Source organism: Enoplosus armatus, chromosome 7 (assembly GCF_043641665.1).
Source record: "Enoplosus armatus isolate fEnoArm2 chromosome 7, fEnoArm2.hap1, whole genome shotgun sequence".
NCBI classification, from domain to species: domain Eukaryota; kingdom Metazoa; phylum Chordata; class Actinopteri; order Centrarchiformes; family Enoplosidae; genus Enoplosus; species Enoplosus armatus.
This window is the reverse complement of record NC_092186.1, coordinates 21,364,499-21,382,655: the sequence shown is the minus strand read 5'-3', so window position 1 is coordinate 21,382,655 and position 18,157 is coordinate 21,364,499. Positions and strand designations below refer to the sequence as shown.

The 18,157-nt window shown below is 42.3% G+C and overlaps 1 protein-coding gene across 1 annotated transcript; it reads right to left on the bottom strand.

The window, feature by feature from the left end:
• Positions 1-401: 401 nt before the first annotated feature.
• Positions 402-13,475, bottom strand: lurap1 (leucine rich adaptor protein 1). The gene is made up of 2 exons (XM_070908956.1): positions 13,263-13,475; positions 402-1,304 (listed from the first exon to the last, which is right to left on the bottom strand). The coding sequence occupies exons 1-2, from the start codon at positions 13,473-13,475 to the stop codon at positions 402-404; spliced, it is 1,116 nt and encodes a 371-aa protein (XP_070765057.1).
• Between the last annotated feature and the right edge of the window lie 4,682 nt (positions 13,476-18,157).

Genomic DNA, 18,157 nt, shown 5'->3' with positions numbered 1-18,157 from the left:
AGATCTTCTCACTGTGCTTTAGAAAAGAACAGAGTAAAATCAGGGAATGCCAAGAAAGACCCTGAGCAAAACTGTGACACAGGATTTTACCAGGATCAATTCTCCTAAGTTTGTGTGAGGCAGCCCAGTTTGGCTAAATATGGTCAAAATCCTGTTATGTGCAACCACCTTAATACTGACATCAATGTTTTATAGAAAGTTAGTGCAGTCACAGGAGGGAACAACAGGACAAAACAAGTTATCATTTGTCTTTCCAAACCAGTGTCGTTCAACAAGGAAAGCCTCGCTATGTGCATTTCACGACAGCAGTTCGATCTTCTTCTGTCCTTCAGTGATCTGGTCTTCGATGTTACAGAGGGAGTGTTCAATAGTGGCTTTATTCCCCTCTGTTATTATCCTTCTTACAAAAACGTCACATCTTCTTGCGACTGCACCCACCGCCAGTGGGCGTCGTACTCCAGATGCATTTTGCCGTTCATTTTGCAAGTATCCAAGTCGATCTTTCCGTTTTTGTAAGGTTTGAGTTTGGGGCTCTGGCTGGTTCCCAGTTTCTCGTTGAGCTTGGGGCGGGTTGGGCTGCCTGTTTGCATGGTTGGTTTCTCCAGGACGCCGTTAGACTTACCGGTTTGGGTCTGGGTATTGTCCTTAGATACAGGGCTTCCTTTACCCGTCTCTGCAGCCTTGGTCCAGACTGGAGCATCTTGCTTGGGGGCCTCAGACTTGGCTTGGGGAGAGCTGACAGGAACAGCTGGTTTCCCAGTTCCAGGCCCAGCAATCCCAATCCCGGTGATAGCACTGGTAACTCCAGTCCCTAGTCCACCTTTCACCTCCGTTCCATTTCCAACCCCAGTTCCATTTTCATTTGGCCCAGCTCGAATCCCACTGCCAGCCCCAGTACCAGACCTCACCCCTACCCCAGTTCCCGTCCCTGCTGCTGTGACCGTGGCCGCAGTGCTTCCCCCTGTCCGGCCCCCAAGAGCAGCCTCTGAGACCAGCGGTGTGGTGGAGCAGATGACCGACTCCGAGCTGGAGGGGCAGTACTCATCCATGTCATCCGCCAGGGTGTCCAGGTAGCTGCCGATGGAGATGTTGTCCAGCTTGTCATTGGGGTCCTGCAGGCTGCTCCAGGAGCCTCTCCAGGAGGTGTCAGGGCCCTCGCCCAGGCTGTACTGGCTGCTGGTTAGGCTGCTGCAGCGGCTCGTCAGCGTGCTGCGCTCCTCCAGCAGCCATTTCACTGCCTCGATGCCTTCATGGACCGCCAGCAACTGCTGCAAGATCTTCACGTCCACTGAGCGCAAGTGAGCCTACGGAGAAATAAAAAAGGAAATATGGATGAAATTACAAAGAGACAATAAATGTTGCATGTAGAGTTTTATGATTATTTTCATTGTGTGTTCATGTTTTGATAGTTTGCAGTTTGTAATAGGAACCTGGAGTCTCCAGATATTTATTTTAAGCATTCAGCTTTGGCTTTGCAGACGAGTGCAAATACCATTATAATGCTATTAAACCTTTGCAGATTACCATAATTGGAAGTAAAGTAAAACAGACGCTGGCGGGTCAAGTATACACAGCAACCAATGTGGAAACAAATAAGGTAAAGGTAGTGGGGAAAAGCTTAAGGAAAGAGGGACAAACTGGTAAAAGAGGGAACAGAAGGTTTAGGGAAGCGTACTGTAAGCGGTGGATTAAGCTGTTGAAAAGTGTTAACAGGGAAATATGACCAAAACTAACTCTGCAGGAGAAGCTGCTGAGAGAGAGGACATTTGATACAGTGGAAAGTTTGACACGTTTGACAATAAAATCAGGAAAGACTATCTTTAAAAAGACGTCTAAATACCCTGCAAACGGTAGTGGTGGTGCAAACTACTCAAACATACATTTATTCATGATGTCATCTGGTATAACAAATAAAGGAATGATTAATCAGAAATAACCAGCCACTGGTGTCTTCGAATATGGTATGTGTGTGTGTGTGTGTGTGTGTGTGTGTGTGTGGGGGGGGGGGGGGGGGGCGTGGGGGGGGGGGGGTAGCTAAATGATGAATAAGAGGAAAAAGGCGGCGGCGGTCATGGAAAATTCCTCCACAGAATACATTTGCAGAGGTCTGTGGTAAAGTGCAGGGCCAAGAGGTGATATATGGCACAGCTCGGCCTGATGATACCCCCCCCCCCCCCTGCAGATAACCAGTCTCTCTCAAAGCTTAAGCAGCGAGTCTTTCAGTATCTCAGTTCCCTCTGCATAATGTCTCTCACTGTGCCCCCACAGAAGCTTCTTCTTTCTTTCTCAAGGCTACTGTCGCTCACAGTCACATCGTAAAACAAATAGTTTGTCAACAGAGTGTATTACCATAACATGTTTACAGTTACATACTGTACATATATACAGTAGTTGAGTAAATGTACTATGTCCACCACTGTGTTTAACTAAACTAGCTTATACAACATACAGTGTTACAATGCAATGCTATACGAAATATACATTATATTAACAGTATAATGTATATTTAATAATGTATACAGTGACCCCAGTTATAACAATCACAGTCAGACAAAATACACAAACATGGCATGTTCCTACACAAACTAAGCCTAACTGTATATGATTATCATAGATTGTGCAAAACTGATATGAATGGTCAAAAAAACGGCACATACAGCAGTTTTAGCGATGTTAGGAAGAAATGCAGAGACCTTAAGTGACCAAGACCTTTGCCCTCTGACCTTTTGGAGTCTTTGTATACCTCTCTTATTTCCAATATAGGGTCCTTATGACCCTTCAGGTTAAGTCAATAAAACAGTAGAGAGGAACGTATTGATTCTTCCAGCCTGCCAAGCTATTTATCTCTTGCTCCTGCATAATATTTGCATGGTTATGCCGCCAGTGGAGCGATGCATCATTGTAGATTTAGTTCGTATGGTTTTTCTGTCAATAACCTTAGTGTTAAAACAAAAAAAACCCCTCTCCCTGTCAGTGTGTTAAGAGCCAGAGATTCTTCCATCTACAAGGAAAACTGAAAGTAATGCCTCTCGTACATCCTCTCGATGCGTAGGTAGTGGCTGACCTTTGTTTCTTCAGGACAGCGAGCACTGCTGGCTGTGGGGTAAAACTACTTCATCACATTTAGTCCTCTCCAATTCAGTGTCATCCCTTCCTCTCTCTCATTATCAGACCCTCTGTGGTTAGAAAGTGATTTAGATCAGTGGTGTCCTAACTGTGGGTCGGGAGCCCCCAGTGTGTGCCAAAATAAAACGTGCCAAAAGTCACACGATGAAAATCTGTTGCACAAAATTGTTATTTTTCCCCGCTCTAATTTTTGCCTTTTCATGCGAAATATTGGATACTTTCACCTCTTCAGGCCTTTAAAAATTCCCTCAAATGATAGAGTCAAAGGAGGAATAATCCCCCTTTGGTTGCTCACTGCTCAAGACTTATTCAGGCCATAACCTTTAATGAGGGGTCTCAAGTAGCTCCATTTCAAGGAGTCAAAAGCCACACAGGCTGTTAACCATCAATTTAGATAATACTGCATCCTCATGTAGAATATTGGAGGGGGGGCTACTAACAGCCTACTATGTTATCCAAATGTATATCAATTGTCAACACAGCTGATTCTAATCATACAATCACCTACAGCATTAGCCCAAACACTGTGGTTGTTTACATGACTCGTGAGGACTTACATTAATTCCTTAGAGGTTTACCCAAACCTAAACCACTGCAGGCCTAACCCCAACCCTTACCCAAACCTTAACCAAAGCACAACTTTAATTTCAACCAAAAGCCAAGTCTTTATCCAAATATATGTAGATGGTTAACCTTGTGGGGACCTGCTTTTTGTCCGCGGATGTGAGACGAGTCCCCACATGGCTGAAAACACACTTTTTCGGAATTCACCTCGACACCTCATGCGAGCACTTACTTGTATCTGATTTCTTAAAAAAGAACGAAAGCCCTAAGCACTTGCACTGCAGCTCTCTGATCCCACTTTTAGCTGTATACTGGGGAGGTTTGGACGTCCAACTTGTCCGTTCTGAGTTTGAATGCACTTATTGTAAGCCGCTTTGGACAGAAGAGCAAGTACAGCAGAGCTTGTTTAGAGGAAAGCAAAGGCATTCGCTGTGTGGCCAATGTATTGCAGATCTGCTGAGGCTAAAGTCACACTGTACGCTAAATTACAACTGGCAGACGCAGCTCTAACAACACGAGACGAAGGACCAAGAAATAAACAGAGTGAGATATAAGAATATGTCTTTCTGCTTATTCATCCCATCCATCCGCCTCTACTGTTCAAGAAACACACATAAAAGCGCACATCACATGATTACAGGGAGGAGTTGCCAGACAAAGAAGAAGAAGAACTAAAGATCAACAACCACAGCTTTCTGTCCCTGTGTGTGTGTGTGTGTGTCTGTAAACCCGCTGACGTCCTGGGGCACAGTCAGACTTTTGGGGTGGGGTTCAGGTTTGAGGTTTGAGGTTTTTTTCGGCTGGCAGAGACTGAGTGCCTAATGAGGGTGGCAGTAAAAGTAGCTCCATGCCTGTCAGCGCTGAGGTGGCACAATGCTAACGAAGCTGAGCGCTCCACCGGTCTGTGCTCACGCTGCTGCCGAGCTTGGCCTGTCTGACAATAAATTCATGGTTACTCTCACACTTCAGTGTTTTCCTCATTCTTCTTTAGTGGGAAGGCTGCATTTGACTCTATATTCTATATTCAGCAAAAACAAGTAACCAAAAATAACAAATACTCCTCGACTCCAGCGTCTCAGTTGTGAGGAGTTGCTGCTTTTCTTGTCTCGTGCGATATTAAACTGAATATATTTTGGGTATTTTGAGCAAAACAAGCAATTTGAAGATTTCACTTCGGGCTTTCAGAAACTGTGATGAGCGCTTTTTCCACATTTTCTGATTTTATAGCCCAAGCGATTAATCAACTCATCAAGGAAATAACTGCCAGACTCATCATTGGTCGCATTAGTTTGTTTTCCTCAAAATTATATCCTGGAATATAGAGCACACATAAGTAATCATAATACAGTCTCAGCGAATAACTGTAAAATAAAGTAACAGCAAGAGAAAAAACAGAAATGTAACCAAAAGCCATACTAGTTATTTTTATGATCTAAAATGCAAGACTAGTGTTGCTTGTGGTCTTAGCAATGCTTTCTTTCATTTTTAAAATCAGTGGGTTGTCAATCTAGAGATCAACATTGTAAAATACAAAGACAATATTACATTGTGTTACTAAACAAAGATGCAAATATGTCCTTTATGCTTTTTTGGCGTCAAATGAAAAACTCCTATGGGCCCAACCTTATGCCAACAGTGGAACCCATCCAGTTTGCATGAATGCCAACCGAGTCTTGCATTGTGTGTTATGCTTCTGTTCCTGAAGGAAATCCTTCCATCTCCATCATTTTCATTATTTCCAGATTGATTACAGCCTTTAATTATATGACGATGTCAAACCTTCTCATTATAGAGAGTAACCCAGTCAAGGGAAAAAGGTCAAACTGGGGTCAAAAGGTTTTAATGTGACACCGGTCAGAAGAGAGCAGGAAATGGACGTCCAGGACTGAAACATCATTAATCATCTCTTCTTGTTTTTGTGCCATCGGTACACAGACCCAAACAGATTCCAGTTTTCCTGCTCAGGCACGAGGCCAAGCGCCTCCTGGCTGATCCACAGGATTCTGGAAAGCTCATTTTCCTGCCTTTTGATTTGGCACATGACGCCGTGTGTGTGCACTGCAAACAATATTCAGCTAAATATCACTCTTTAATTAAAATAAGCCTGCTGACTAAGTGATTTGAATTTTGTTGTCATTTTAATAGGGAAGTAATCGTCCTCATTCTGAACTGTTTTCGCAACACGTGTTAAGTGAAACAATGCAGATAATAACCAGTGTTTTTCATTCATTTTAAGATAAATACGATTATACAGATTAAACTAAATATATTATAAGTAAAAAGTCTAAATCTGATCAAAAAGATGATCAACTGAATGGTAATCAGTGACTACTGGATAAGTCATTTCCCAAGTAAAAAAAAAACATTAGGACCAACATCTTGGGATCTGGTGGCAGGCATTTGCCATTATTTTTGACAGCCCACAGACAAAACAATCAATTCATTTAATCCACAAAATGCACAAAAGATAAGCCAACATTGAAAATAAGTAGTTGTGGTCCTTAAATGTGTGTACAGTACATGCTTGTGCTTGGAGTGCCTCAGTGTAACTCAGCTGAGCGTAAGGAAAAGCCGTCAGCTCTGAATACAAGCACCAGCAACGTTGAGAAGATGAGTGATGGTAACACTTCAGTGATCTCCTCTCATGAGGGAATTTAACCCAAGGTGTGTTTCAATCTCTGATTCTGACTGACCTATTTCTACGTCTTTGAAAGTGGAAGGAACCAGTGAGAACCTGAACGTGCCAGGATTCCCAAACACATCAGAAGTCCCTTCAACAGCTTCACACTGACTGTTGGAAAGTTTACTATTATGGATATTTTGTTGGACTTTGGTTCTCTGTCAGATTGCAGTTTTCCTTGGACACTTTCTTGGACATGTGGATTTTGTGGCAGAGCAAACAGCGGTGCAGTGTTTTAGATCACATGTTTGGACCATGAACCTTTTGTTTTATCCAGACAGAGTTTTTTTGTCGTTTTGGCCATCACTCTAATCTGTAGTCATAATATCACTGGCTTGTTTACAGCCAGTCTTGGCTGACCGCTCGTGTTTTCTTGCCCCGTCTGTCTTCGCTGTAGCAATGAACCCGTCACTTATTTTGGTGAGTGCAATGTTATCATAACCAACAATGACTATGAAAATAAAACACAACTTGCAATAAAACACAAATTATCCTTTAAGTTTTGTTTCGGATGTTACGGTAGACCAGTTTCCCTTCGTCAATATGCAAAATGAAGCAGCATGGTGCTCCAGATTCTGATCAGATCATCCTCTTATTTGGGGGAATGTGTAAGTGTAAGAATACATTTTATTTTTTGTATTGAGTGTCTAAACACAATCATCAATCATCAATTCAGTCATGATGCAGTGCGCGGCTGAAGCGTGATCCGTGACGCGGACTCTCCCATGTGGCAAAAGCAGCTTCCCAATGTCACACAGCTACCTGACAGACTGCTGAATCACTGCCAGCGGGGACGGCACGGACATGCACTCGTTCTCTCCTACACCAGCAAAAACAAACGCCCGTCTCTCTCTCTCACTCTGTCTCACGTCCCCTGGTGTCACTGTCTGTCGTTTCACCGTCCCGGTCTGCAGACATACGGCGACCTTGCAGAGTCCCTACGGTCTCAATAGACAGCAGAAGGTCGGCCCTGCCTCTCCATGAACCTCCAACTGCTCCATCTGTCTGTGTTCACCTCTGAATGCTCGGTAAAATCTCTTTCATTCTGTCTCTACTTTTCAGACCAACCAGCAGACGTGCTTTGGATCGCAACATAGAGGATTTCATTGCGCGGTACAAGCCAGACCAAATGAAAACAAATTTTTCACAGTATTAAAATACCGCCAGGAAAATATTCGACTGCATTTTTGTCTTCTGACTTTGGAACAATGTTTATTAAAACATATTTGGGAAAACAAATTAGAAGCATATAAACATAATTCCTTGGAGTTGTTGTTGAAAACAAAAAGTTATGGATGAATAAAGGAGCACAGGTCATTTGGCAATGGTTTCATTGGACACAGTCCTTTGAGGAGATAGCCAGTCGCCGATAGAGAAAGAAGACTGAGATTAAACAGACTAGACTTTGATTCCCTACAGCTCAGCTCTGCGCTCAAAGCTGACTTTGCGCTGTCATTCATCTGCCCAGAGGTGGAAGACAGAGACAGAGAGAGACAGAGAGAGACAAGCACACATGGACAAAAAAGAAGAAATACCCTGAGCAATAACACAGCATGCACTAATACGTCTCCCTTTGACAGCTGAAATACAAGTGCTGATCGTGTATAAAACCCACAGCAAAGGGCCGTTAGTGTGTGTGTGTGTGTGTGTGTGTGTGGCTGACTGTGAGTCTTGTGTGGTTTTAAAGGAGTGTCTCTGTATCCAGTAAGTCTGTTTAGATCAGTGGAGAGCGTGTCGTCCATTAGACAGCTGGAGACGAATGCAGGAGACAGACGCTTTAAAACTGCAGCCACAGAGACGAACAGCAACACTAAAATCATTAATAACAACGTTTATCTGCTTTCAGCCCACTGTGCTGTAAGATGTTCTCTACCGCACTGAGACACAAGCCTTGAGAAAGTGTGAGTCTGTACAGGATGCAGGGTATGTGTTAGCAGACAGTCTCAAGCCAGATATGAGACACACCAAAAGCCTTTTTCACTAATGAAGTACACCAAAACAGAAACTTAATTAGCAGCGTTTCTGATAATGAACTAAATATTTCAGCTACTTCCGAGGCAGAAAAGCCAAAACATTATCTGGCTCCAGCTTCTCAAACATAAGGGTTTCATGCTTTCTCTGTTTAACATCAAGTCCACACTGAATACCTTTACACAGGCGATTTGAAGACATCCTACTGGGAAATTGTGATTTGTGTTTCTTCTTCTTTAAAAGTACTGTACTTAAGTACACTTTTGAGGTTCTTGTACTGTGATTCAGTAATATAACATATATGTTTCTGAATTCTGCCATTCTGCATAATGACTGCATTTACTTTTGGTACTTTAAGTATATTTTGATGCTAATACTTTCGTACTTTTACTTTTTGTAAGATTTTGAAGGACTTTTACTTACTCACATCACCACATGCCCAAACAAAATGGCGCCCCGCGCATCAAACAATTGCTCCACAGCATTGCTAGTGGTCAAAAACTCCACAGGGTACTTTTACGTCAACTAGACACGCAAAGGGAAAGACGTTGTATGTGTTAAAGGCAGCGTATGTTTGTTCCAGTCAAAAATAGGCTGTAAGGAGCATCAGAAATGCAGAATAACATCCTGTTTTTCCTGACAGTTAACAAGAAGCAGAGCAACATGGCCCACACACACACACACACACACACACATCCTTGACCTTACAGTAGACAGATGCAGCAGCCCACCATCACCATGCTGTGAGGTTACAGACACTAACAGATAGTAACAGACCTGACTGTGGAACACAAGCGCAAATACAGCAAACAGAGACACTCACACAAACGCAAATACACAGACACAGTGAGAAGAAGAAGCAGATAGCCTACTACTTAACATGCTGTGAGTGTGTGTGTGTGTGTGTGTGTGTGTGTGTGTGTGTGTGTGTGTGTGTGTGTGTGTGGATGTGGAGCTTATTAGTGTGACAGAAAGTGTTGAGCGTCGGAAAACAGTGAGGATAAAAACCCACATCCAGGGACTATCCAGGGACTCTTCCAGATCAAGTGCGCGTGCACGAGTGTGTGTACATCAGTGTGTTAGCATTACTCTGCAGACACTCTGCACACGCACACATCTTACTAAGCAGATTTCTGATGAAAGTGCAATGCTCAGAACTCTTCTTCTGCACTCCCATTACACCACACCACTCTCATAGAGGAATGAAACACACACACACACACACACACACAGATAGAGAGGAGCAGCTCGGCTCTGTGCTGGAAGTTTCACTCCCCTCCAGTTAGGAAGTGGCTCTTTATCACTTCTCTCTCAGTCCTCCCTCCTTTGCAGCAGACCTGATTAACGGCTAAAAGTGTCAACAAATCAGTCTGGCCCTCTGCTCTCGGCAGATTTATAGAAACTCTCTGGATGCTTTGTGAATCCAAACTGGGTGCTTTGGTCAACTATACACTTTGGAACTGGCGGACATCACTTTCTGGGGGTTACAGTTAATTTCTCTATAACATTCCTAATTTGATAGCCTAAAAATGTATATCCTCCCCTATGAAATGAATGGGCTGACGGAGAGCTTGGAGACGTATTCAGATATTTCTTCTTCTAACCTGGTATTTCATTTGTTTGGCCTGTCATTACTTTTTACATATTGAGCGGTCAAATGGGCCTGCATGCCAGCATGGTGCCAGAAGTGGTTGATAAGGGATTTGTGATGTGACTGTAAAGGCTTCACTTCTACTAGCATGGCTATTGACGGAGGACTGAAGGCAAACCCTTGAAGAATGGATTAGTTTGGGACCTTTATTGTGTTGGAAACACTCAGAAAGAATGTTTTCTCCCACCAAATGTTCAATTTGTGCATAAAAGACGTAAGGGGAAAATGCCTGGCACACATTTTTATTGACGTTGTGGTGCCTGTTTCTGCTCCTCCTACTGTCAGCAAAACCTCCAACATTCAACAACCAAAAAGTCAAGAATAAAAAGAGCGAGGGTGCATGTAACCTTACGTCACTCGCATCTCTATCACCACAGCAGCTGTGATGGGCACAACTGGGCCAGATGACTCAAATGCATTCATTTAAATAAAAAAAAAGCCATATTAGGTGGGAAGCAGCAATGAAATGCCATAATGTAAAGTTACTGGTGTCATCTCATCACGTCCTCTATTATACAGTTGATGGAATTACGCTGACTCACATTTTGTTTTTCCAAAATGTAAGGAATCTGCTTAAAACCTAAGCAGCATTTTAATGGAAAAATAATATAATGGACATTCTTTCATAAGCTGACACATATGGTAATGCATTATGTATCAAAGCATCATCATATAATTTAATAATGTGACGATGATGTGATGATGCATAAATCTTATCCCCAGAAGCAGCATTAATGTGACCTGCACATGGTGTCGTGCAAATTAAACGAAACTAAACTAGATTACACATATAAGCACCATCTAAATGCAAGATATTGGAAGTATTAAAAGGGCCAAAAAGTATTTATAAGCCCACATTCCTAAAAAAAAAATCCTACTGTTTCTTCAGGAAGTGTTCAGTTACAGTGGGGAGAGGACTATTTCCTCTTGAGGACTCTCCAGACCTCTAAAGTGCATCTGGACTGCCAGCATCATGAGCTTGTGTTGCCACAACGCTGCAGTTTCTATTTCTACCGTCGTGACAAAACTGATAATGTGTTTTGGATGTTTGAAAGAAACCAATGTGTTTTGGAGAAACTCTCTCAGAAGACAGCTTGCTTTGTTTGGGAGTTTGGTGGCGGTGGTGGCATGTGCTCTGTGTCACAACCACAGGAATGTATGACATACATAATCATGGGGGGGGGGTCAACTGTAGAGTGGTGCATTATTGCTACAGACCTCCACTGTTTGGAGGAGGCAGGGTCTAAGTAAACAAGAAGACAGAGAGATATTTGTTTAATGGAACAACTGAACCGCTGCTCAATAGGAAATAATCTGCAGTCAAAACAAAGAAAACTTGGCCGGACAAAAGGAAACGTTTGATTCCAGATCATAAGCTTCTACATGTGATAATCATTTAATATGTGAAAAACAAAAGAATGATGATATCCTAAAATATCACACCAAGACTAAGTCTCAGTATGTACCGAAATAAAGTGCTGCCATAGGTGATAGAAACTACAAATGCACATGAATGGAGTGATTAGAGTGTTCACCACCTGACAGTACATGGACAATGAATCCATCACACTTCTACAGGCCTTTCGTGGTCAACTCATTTCCTAGCAACCACAGCCATCTGCAGCTGTTGGCATGGTGAGGAGCAGCTTGAATTACTGACTGAGTGAGTTTGAAGAGACACGTCACGTTTTATCACTGAAGACGATTCAAATTGCAAATATCACTGATGCATTTCATACAGTAACATCTATTTAGATTCCTTATATCATCATACAGTAATTCTCTGTACACAGTATTTAACTGGTTAGTAGAGTTTTAATTTATTATAAGAATAATTGCCAAGAGTTAGATGAGAAGATCAATACAACCCTGTACTGTACCACTCTGTCTCCTCACGGTGACTACAAGACTCCAGGAAGTCACTGCTCCCGGCCAAGAAATAGTTTAGCACATAACCACCCATAAACCATGCACAACAGCGTGTTGTGTGTGCACGGCTGTTCGTGTACAGATTAAACAAACAAGATATTCAATTAGTGAGGCATAGAGATAGTGGTGCGCAGATTTTGTCACCTTTGGACAGAGCCAGGCTCGCTGTTTCCAGTCTTTATGCTAAGCTAAGCTAATCTGCACCTGGCTGCAGCTTCATATTTACCGTACAGACATGAGAGTGGTATCAATCTTCTCATCTAACTCTCAGCAAGAAAGAGAAACAGTGGCTTTCCTAAAAACCTATGAACTGATATGCTGACACATTTTAGTGCCTCTTATTGTATATAAGGCACATAATAACAGAACAGAAGAATTGTATTGTATCCATTTATTCATCCATATTCTATACCAGCTCATCCTTTGCTTTATTATTTGCTTTTTTTTTTTTTAACATTAATCAACATATAATAATATGCCAGCACAAGTGCATTAAGTAAGCAATTACTAAAAAACATTGGTTAGTGAGATTACTGGAAGCCTGACAATTGCAATAGGTGCCAACAGACATCTTAAAATGGTGCAGTCCTGATGTGCACATGAAATGGAAACGTCTAAGAATATTTGTACCACTGCCCCCGTAAGGAAACGTCTCTGGACATTTTACGAAAAGACTTTTTTGAGATTTAAAGTTAGACCTATATAAGCCCGGGCTTCTAATATCAGCCGATATTAGCTTAATGCAGAGGGATCAGTATCGGTGTGTGTGTCTGCCGATAAGTAACAAGAAATTTCAGTGCAAAAACTAGGTTTGAGGTCATTTAGAAACAGTGTTTCCATTACGTAGTTTGTCCACCAGAGAGCACTGACAAGCTGGTTTTTCAACAGTAAAACACAGCATGTGTCTTGGTCAGGAGTCTAAAACTAATCTAGGGGATCCATATCAAGATTGTTTGTTTATGTCATGTGTTAAACAATTTTTTTGTTTGTTTGTTTGTTTTTTTTACATTTTTATAATGTTTTACAACTAATTACAACTAACTTATTTGGTACTTTCAGGAGTTGTACAACTATACGAATGTGCTGCAAAGTACATGAGTCATGATAAACTGCTGATAAACTGCTGATTAATGTTAAAATATTAACAACAACAGAGTCCAGCGGAGCAGGATCACCACTGTGATATCTCCGTGCTGTGGAGACTTCAGTGAACGCAACATCCTGGAAAACGAGAGCCTGCCACACGTCCAACAGCCTGTGCCACCACGCAAGTGCACGTACACGCACACGCACGCACACACACACACACACACACACACACACACTAAAAAGCACTCTTACCATCTCCATCTTCAATTTCCTGATCTTTTCATCCAAACTCTTCCTCCCCGTCTCCTTACTGGTGTCGTGCGCGGTGCTCAGCTTGGCGTCTCCCCGGAGAGAGGACGCATCCTCCCGCATCCACCTGAGCAAACCCTCGGGGGTCTTCCGGCCAATTTTCACCTCTATGTCTTTCAGGTCCGGGATGGTCTCGCTGGCAGTGCCTTCGTCCATCGCGGCCGTGTGTTTAGACCCGCAGGACAAAGATTACGTCCTCTTTCGTGTCTTGGAAAATGTTGCCCGTCAAGCTGCGAGAGTCACTTCCTATAGGATTGTGTGGACTGTGTGGCATCCTATGCGAGTCCAGCTGAGTTAGACTGCGCCAGCAGAGACAAACACCCCGACAGCATCAACACTACAGCGTGTGCTTGTTCCAGCAGGGTCCCGCTTGGAGGATTTACTATTTTAGCTGTATTATCATCTGCTGTCAAATTGATGAAGCCCGTGTATCTAAACAAACTGGGAGCAGGAAAAAAAAAATCTTTCAATTTTCAGTTTTTTCTTTTCATTTCTCGTGGCTTGTTGCCTGGTTCCTCCACAGTCTGACCTCCGGTGTCCGGCGTGTGGTGGCTGCAGGCCGGTGGAGGCTGGTGGTGTCTTGTTGGAGATCCTCAAACTGAGCTACATTGCGCAGATTCCACCTGCATGATGACGGCGACCAGCCGCCGCAGAGTGAGAGAGGAGACCCCAGACTGTCAACCGCCCACAATTACACCGTGTAGCTTCCGGTAAGGCTTTCAAAATAAAACATGCGTAAAGGAACACGTTGAATTTGAGTATTGTGAAGTACCAAAATAAAAACAACAGCTCCCATGTGAGAGCTGAGCAGTGAACAGTTAAGTATAAATACGACAATGTAAAAATACTCCCTTTGCTATTAAAAGTATTCAAAATCCTACTTAAGTAAAACTATCAGTATAAATAGGCCTGTAGGCAAAATTTACAAAAGAAAAAGTTCTTGTTTCTGAAGAAAAATGGTCAGTGAGTGTTAGAGTTATAATATATGACATTATATACTGATACATCAATGTATAAGAAACATGTAGGTGGTCGAGGTGGAGCTAGTTTTAACTATTTTTTAAATTTTTTTACTGTTGGTTAGTTTAATCCCTAAGGGTTAGACCCCCTCTAAAGGGTCACAAGATGAATCTGAGGGGTCGTGGGATCATTAGTGGGAGAGGAAAGAAGAAAGACAACATCTTATCACCTTTGTCATGCCTTTAACATTACTGTGTAAAAGTAAAATGAGGAAGTTCGGCTAGAGCAGTTTAACACATTGCTATAAGCAACACCCTTGTTTGAGTTACAGCTCATAGAGAACAGCGGCCAGTTTAGTTTAAAGCTAAGACAGGTTTTTTTTTTTAAGCTTTGACCAGATTCTTTCACTTTGTGTAAGTAAGCGTTATTGAAAGATGTTAAATGACTGTTGGCGATTTATACAGTAATGTTTACCAGTAATGTGCACCAGCTGTTTATGTAGCATTTTTATCAGCAAGTTTTTAATCAAGTGGTAGTTTTTATCAGCCTATCAAGTAGCATTCCCATTACAATTTACAGTCTCTAGTACCCGTTTAGCACTGTTTATTTCCTGTAGAGTTGTTAGCCCATTTGTGAGGTTTAGGTTAGTTACAGAGACAGTTTAGTCTAAGTAGCCTGACGTTGATTTCTTTGTTTCCCCTCCCTTACGTGCGCAATAGACATTAGTAATAATGCCTGTGTGCATCTGTATATATCTTATGTTACAATAAAACCCTCAAAGACATCCCTGCCTCCTGTGTCCTGACTAGACACCCCACATTGCTGACTAACTTTCCTAACCACCAAGAGCTCCATTACAATTACTTTCATCACTAACGGACTTGCCAGCCTATTAAAGCACTATGTCCTCAGCTCAGATAAGGTGGACAAGTAAAGGTTTTCACAATCAGGCCTATGATTGGACCTTCAAATAAACTGTCTGCACACATATATTACTAACATGAACAGGCTTTGTAGTTCCATCCATTCAGTACTTGTAAAAGCAATGCAAGGCTCAATCCAGGCATTACTAAATCTTTTACAAACACTCTGTTTCAGCTGTTTTCAAGTTCAAAGGCTTCTGTTGCAGCTGACTCCTAAAATTAAACTTTTAATTTAAATTTTTTTTTTCTTGCAAAAGCAGAAATCTTAGTAACTCATATTAAGTTTGCAGCATGTGTTGCAGCTGATTTCAGATCATTTCACTGAGAAGCTGTTTAGATGCAGCAGAGTCCCTGTGGGGTGAGACGGATGAAGAGTCTAATCAGTGTAATGAAGTACGACAGATGTCTGTGTTACTTAAGACTATCACATTACTTTCAATACACTCACACACACTCACACCCCGTGGCTCGACATGACAACCTTCTTCCAGCCTACGCAGACTCAGGCCTGGATGTCCTCATGTGGAACCACGAGCGCCGTGGCTGCCATAATACATCAGGTTAAAGCTCATGGTTATGAGACTGGTGGGGTGATGTATTGTGTTGGCAATGGTTTGGAGCAACAGAGATTAAATGCGGCTGTCAATGGAAATAGACATGGTCAGTTAGAAAATTCAATAAGATGTATGGTTAGCGTAGTTTTGCCCCTGACATTTTCCTCATGGCTTTGGAGGGAAAGCATTTTAAACTTTGCTAACAAATGTAAATCCGGTGCTAAGTAACAAAGACACATGGCTAACAAGGTCTTTAAACATCCTGCTTTGTATCCATGATTTAATACAAATATGACATTTTATGAAAAACAGATGAAACGCGTCATAACAATCCTAAACAATTAGTCGTAATTTTAGGTATATTTGCTGTGCTAAGATTTCCTGAAAATATGGCGTGCTTGCTGTATATGTGTGTTACACACAGAGACAGGACAAAGAGACATTCAGTGGTGTAATCTGCAGTCAGAGGAGGCCTCTGGAGAGCTGAAGAGTTGCTTTTCACTGTGAACACTCACTCGGGGTGCCAAAGAGAAGCTGACTAAGAATGGAAATACAGTCATAGTCAACAGTGATGAAGTGGCTTCGAAAGGCAGAGGGGTTTCAGCTACAGTATAAGCACTAATTAAATGTACAAGTGTGTCTTGGGGGAACAAGGGATAAGGAGGGGAATCTGCAGTAAAAAGGGGGATGGATATCTGCATTAAATAACAATACGTTAAAAGCAGGATTTGGGATCTGAAGTGGATTAGGGCTGTCTCATTCTTATCCGATATGGTATGAGAGCTACAGAGCCTGGATACCAGAATTAGGCTACTTTTCGTCAGTTTAAGATGGAGAACACACAGTATAATACATACTGAATCATTCAATCCCTCCTTTCTTAGTAATTCTTTGGACCGGTTACAACAAGATAGTGAAGGTGTAACAAAGGTATTAATAACTGAGGAGAGCTCAGCCTCGACGGAGGGGATAGGAAGGTGTAACGTCTGGATTAATGAGGCTTTCCTGTGATCCTATGATCCTTTTGTATTCAGTGTCACATCTCATGAGGGGCCCCAAACGTCCCAGTTATGCTCCTGTCAATGTAAATGTAATGTGTCTGCAGAGAGGGATTTCAGAGAACTTTGATGCCTGACTGCTGCCATCTTGGCTCTTGTTCATACTGTTCATGCCAGGCAACCTTTCCATTCTCATCCCTGACTGTCTGTATATTATTCTTCACCACTGTCCTTTGTGCCAGAAATTAAGACATACACCAAAACAATTAAGTAGGTTAACAAGGGGTTAGTCTAAAAGCAAAAGGACCTTTATCAGTATGTAGGACACATATCCTAATCCTACTTTACAGGGGAGTGCCGCTAAGGCTACAGGGATTATTAGGGGTCAACATCTTCCCCGTAATACCCTTGTTTTGTCTCTTGGCTGCTGGTATGTAAAATCTATCATGTAAATTCAAACCTTTATGAGCAAAATGCTGTTAAAAATCCTGCCTTTGGCCTGGGGGGGGTGCACAGCCACACAAACAAGCATCTGTAATCATTATGTTACCATGCAATCAGCCTGGTATCCATGATGGCCACCATGGCAACGGTTGTCAAGAGGAGAACATTTTCGGATTTCTGTACACCCACATGGTACAAATGGAAAAGGCTGCCCACGAGGAGGCAAGTCTGCAGTACTAAATACACATTACGCAACACACTCTGGTAGTAACTCTATCTCTGTGTGTCAGGGGCAGCAAAGGTGATTCAGCACTGTTCAAACCTGACTGAGGCATCTGTGTGTGGGTTTGCATGTTGCTCCAAGTGATCCAGTTTCTAACCCCATCAAAAACACGTTTGGTTTTAGAAACACTCCTCTCACTGACCTGTGAGCTAATGGTCCACTGCTGCCAGCTGTGTTCTCGTCCTGCAAACTCCCTCCTTTTCAGACAGGACTCACTCTTCGTTGTCTCCTCCATCTTTGAGTAACTGTTTGATTAATCTAAGACCATCCTGCCCCATATCCCTCCAACTTGTGCCCCGGTCGTACTCAGGACTGTGATGCGCAGCTGCTGGGCTTTTAAAGTCCCACTCCACTTATTGTTGCTTAATTTTGATGATTGCCCTTCACTGTGCAGAATGATGTATGTGCAGACTTTGACAAACACACACGTTCAGGTTTCTCTGTGCTCGCCTTAAATATCAGTTTACGACCACGACAACAACATTTTGTGCTCAGTTGTTAACTTTTTATATTAAAAACATTTGCATATTCATAGATTCCGGATTTTTAAATAAACGAACCTGGGAGCTCATGTTTTATTGTTATCATTATCATTCTCAAAAATGAACTGAGAGGCTCCAGACTAATTAGCATTTGAGAATTGGTCTGAGGGGATCTTTCGGGCTTTTTTTAATCA